Below are 3,048 nucleotides of genomic sequence, written 5' to 3' on the forward strand. Positions count from 1 at the left end.
TTGTCCAAGAAATTGATTTTGTTGCTAGGTTTTTGAAAAAAGTCTCTGAAGGGATGCGGAAGTCACTAAATCTAGTGACAAAATCACTTAAATTGGCACATTGACTATAACATACGTTATTTACATTTCATTGGTCCTCTTGTTTTTGCATGTGTTCATAATGTCTTTGTATGATAGCACAGAGCACTAATTCCGAGTATAGGTCACCATACTTGGCCACATGTCACTTCGCTTTCACTTTCATAATTTGTGATACATTTAATTTAAAATATTTCAGTCTTAATTAAATGATTTTATTGTAGTTACATTAAATGATTGGTGTTGTGCTGCTGTGACTTTACATGAGCAGGCTCACTATTGGCCGATTCAGAGGTTGAGGTCGGCCATTTTGTGTTGACATCATTGTAGTCCTTAGTTCACAACACTTAAGTGTCACCTCAGTCAACACTTAAGAATCAGTCTTAGACTTTACTGAAAGCTGCTTTTAGCTTCTTTATAAAAGTCTCCTACTCTTAGAAAAGTCCTACTTTTTACTAAGAATTTTTTGACACTTAATTCAAAGCTTAAGACTATTCTTAAGAGCATTTCTGAGAAGTTTTATACATACGGGCCCTGATCTTTACCAAAGTCAAACAGTGTAAACAGAATGGTCAAGGTAAATTATACTTATTTTATCTTCCACGAAACTGAAGGGCAGTACTAATGTGATATTTAAAATATTTTTTTTTATTATTATTATTATCAATGGTGAAAACGGTTGTGCTGCTTAATTTTTTTGGAAACCATGATATATTTTTTTCTGGATTCTTTGATAAATAGGAAGATCAAAAGAACAGCATTTATTTGAAATAGAACTTTTGTTTCAAAACTATAATACAAGTATTAAATTGAATAAAAGCATTAAAAAACACCTTACAGACCTCAAACTTTTGAATGGCAGTGTATATATACATATTTCTATATTAATATTTACACATGCATTAAATGTCAGTATTGAACAGTATTGATGTAGTCTTTGTCTTCTCCCTCTAGTCTGATGCACCTGCTGATCCCTACACTGTATCATATGAAATATCCATCAGAGCCATCTAAAGCTTCCCCATTTGTCCTGACGGAGAGGCCCAAAACTGTACAACTCCTCTTAGAGTTCATGCTTGATGTTCTTCTGATGCCATATGGGTATGTCAGGTGGATATGTACAATAAGTTGTAGTTGGTAATGTTAATGCTGTTTTCGTAATTCCCATTCTATCTTTCAAATTATATCAAGGTTTGTGTTAAACGAGCCTCCAAGTCGTCCGGCTCCTTCATCTCCACAAGGGGGATCTGGAACAGGAGCCGCGTCAGCACAAGGTCTCCCTCAGCCTCCTCCAGGAATGAGCGTTTATGCAGTTAAACGAGTCATTGGAGAAGCTCAGTGGAGTCCAGAGCAACTGGAGCAGGTGAGGGTGATAAGAAAATATGTTGGAGCATATTTGTTGTTTTTAATGGGAGATGTTTTGCTTTATTTCTGTCTGTTGTTCAAAATCGAATGAACTGAAATAACCAGTTTACTCTTTCTGATTCTTCACTGAGTAACGTCTTGATCATTGTGTTTGCAGTGTAAATTGGGAATTGTGAAGTTCATAGAGGCAGAGCAGGTGCCTGAGGTTGAAACAGTCATTCACTTAGTTGTGGCTTCAAGTGACACCAGACACAGTGTCGCCACGGCGGCTGATCTTGAACTGAAAAGCAAGCAGAGGTGAGGCTTTCTGTAATGAGATATCAAGTTAAATCATGAGGTCTTGATATTGAAACTCATCTCTTGTGTCGTTTTATACTGCAGCATTATTGACTGGAACAATCCACTCATTATCAACAAAATGTATAAAGTTTACCTGGGTGATATTCCACTCAAAACTAAAGTAAGTATTTTCATTACACAAGAGGCATTCGACTTTTATATTCAGTAAGGTGTTCTACATAATGTGTGTGTTTTTACCTAGGGTGCCACAGTCAAACAGGAGCTAAAGCATGAGCCGGTCAGCACTAGAGTCAAGATGAAGATTCTGCCTCATCTTCTCCGCTCCAGGCTGGCTGCTGAGTGCTTTCCTGCCAATATACAGGTCAGATTGATTATGTTTGACAGAATGAAAGTAAATGCAGCTGAGATGCATGTTGAAAGAGACAAATAGGGACAGGCAAGTAATATGTCCTAACTTGTTCAAAGGTTGTTCGTTACAGTGATTGTCTGTTTGTTTAGGTTGTCTATGATGGACTTTTTGGAGCAAACACCAACAACAAACTTCTGTTCCTCACTCTGCAGTTTGTACATCATATCTGTATGGTGTAAGTGTCAATGATCTCTAGAAAATCACATGGAAAATCACATTTACTACTATACAAATAATAGGTTGATATACAGTGGGGAAAATATTTATTTGATCCCCTGCTGATTTTGTAAGTTTGCCCACTTACAAAAAAAATGAAGGGTCTGTAATTTTTATGGTAGGATTATTTTAACGTATAGAGACAGAATACCAAGCAAAAAATCCAGAAAAACACATTATATAAAGTAGGGATGTTTATTTTAACCGGTTAACCATTAAAGGGGTCATATGATGCGATTTCAAGTTTTCCTTTCTCTTTGGAGTGTTACAAGCTCTTGGTGCATAAAGAAGATCTGTAAAGTTGCAAAGACTAAAGTCTCAAATCCAAAGCGATATTCTTTATAAAAGTTAAGAGTCAGCCACGCCTACCTAAAACGGCTCGTTCTAACACGCCCCCACATATCTACCTCACTATGTGGGAAGATTTGCATAACGCCACCCAAATGTTCACGCAAAGAAAGAAGGCGTAACTTTTATTCTCGCTGTAGTTTTGTTGTTGCCGCCGCCATGTCGTAAAGACGCTGTGTGCTTCGTTGTGAAAGCGAAACTACTTTGTTTGGTCTTTCAAAAGAGAACGATATCTGCTTCGTCATGCCTAGAGTTGATCTGTGCTGGTTGCTGAGGAAATACTACAACTTTGTGCTGTGGATCGCCGGATCGGCTTTCACCGTGGACGAAGC

At 37.5% G+C, this 3,048-nt stretch overlaps 1 protein-coding gene across 1 annotated transcript in view; it reads left to right on the plus strand.

Annotated features, from left to right (window-relative positions):
* The window catches only part of LOC107656759 (proteasome-associated protein ECM29 homolog), a 36,284-nt gene that overhangs the window by 3,105 nt on the left and 30,131 nt on the right, over positions 1-3,048 (plus strand). The window contains exons 4-10 of the mRNA XM_016444706.1: positions 350-378; positions 1,033-1,179; positions 1,270-1,441; positions 1,601-1,740; positions 1,825-1,903; positions 1,985-2,104; positions 2,242-2,327. Of these exons, the coding sequence (XP_016300192.1) occupies positions 350-378; positions 1,033-1,179; positions 1,270-1,441; positions 1,601-1,740; positions 1,825-1,903; positions 1,985-2,104; positions 2,242-2,327 (773 nt within the window). The remainder of the gene's footprint in view (positions 1-349; positions 379-1,032; positions 1,180-1,269; positions 1,442-1,600; positions 1,741-1,824; positions 1,904-1,984; positions 2,105-2,241; positions 2,328-3,048) is intronic.

The sequence above is a fragment of the Sinocyclocheilus anshuiensis genome, unplaced genomic scaffold (genome assembly GCF_001515605.1).
Source record: "Sinocyclocheilus anshuiensis isolate Anshui unplaced genomic scaffold, SAMN03320099.WGS_v1.1 scaffold85, whole genome shotgun sequence".
Classification (NCBI taxonomy): Eukaryota; Metazoa; Chordata; class Actinopteri; order Cypriniformes; family Cyprinidae; genus Sinocyclocheilus; species Sinocyclocheilus anshuiensis.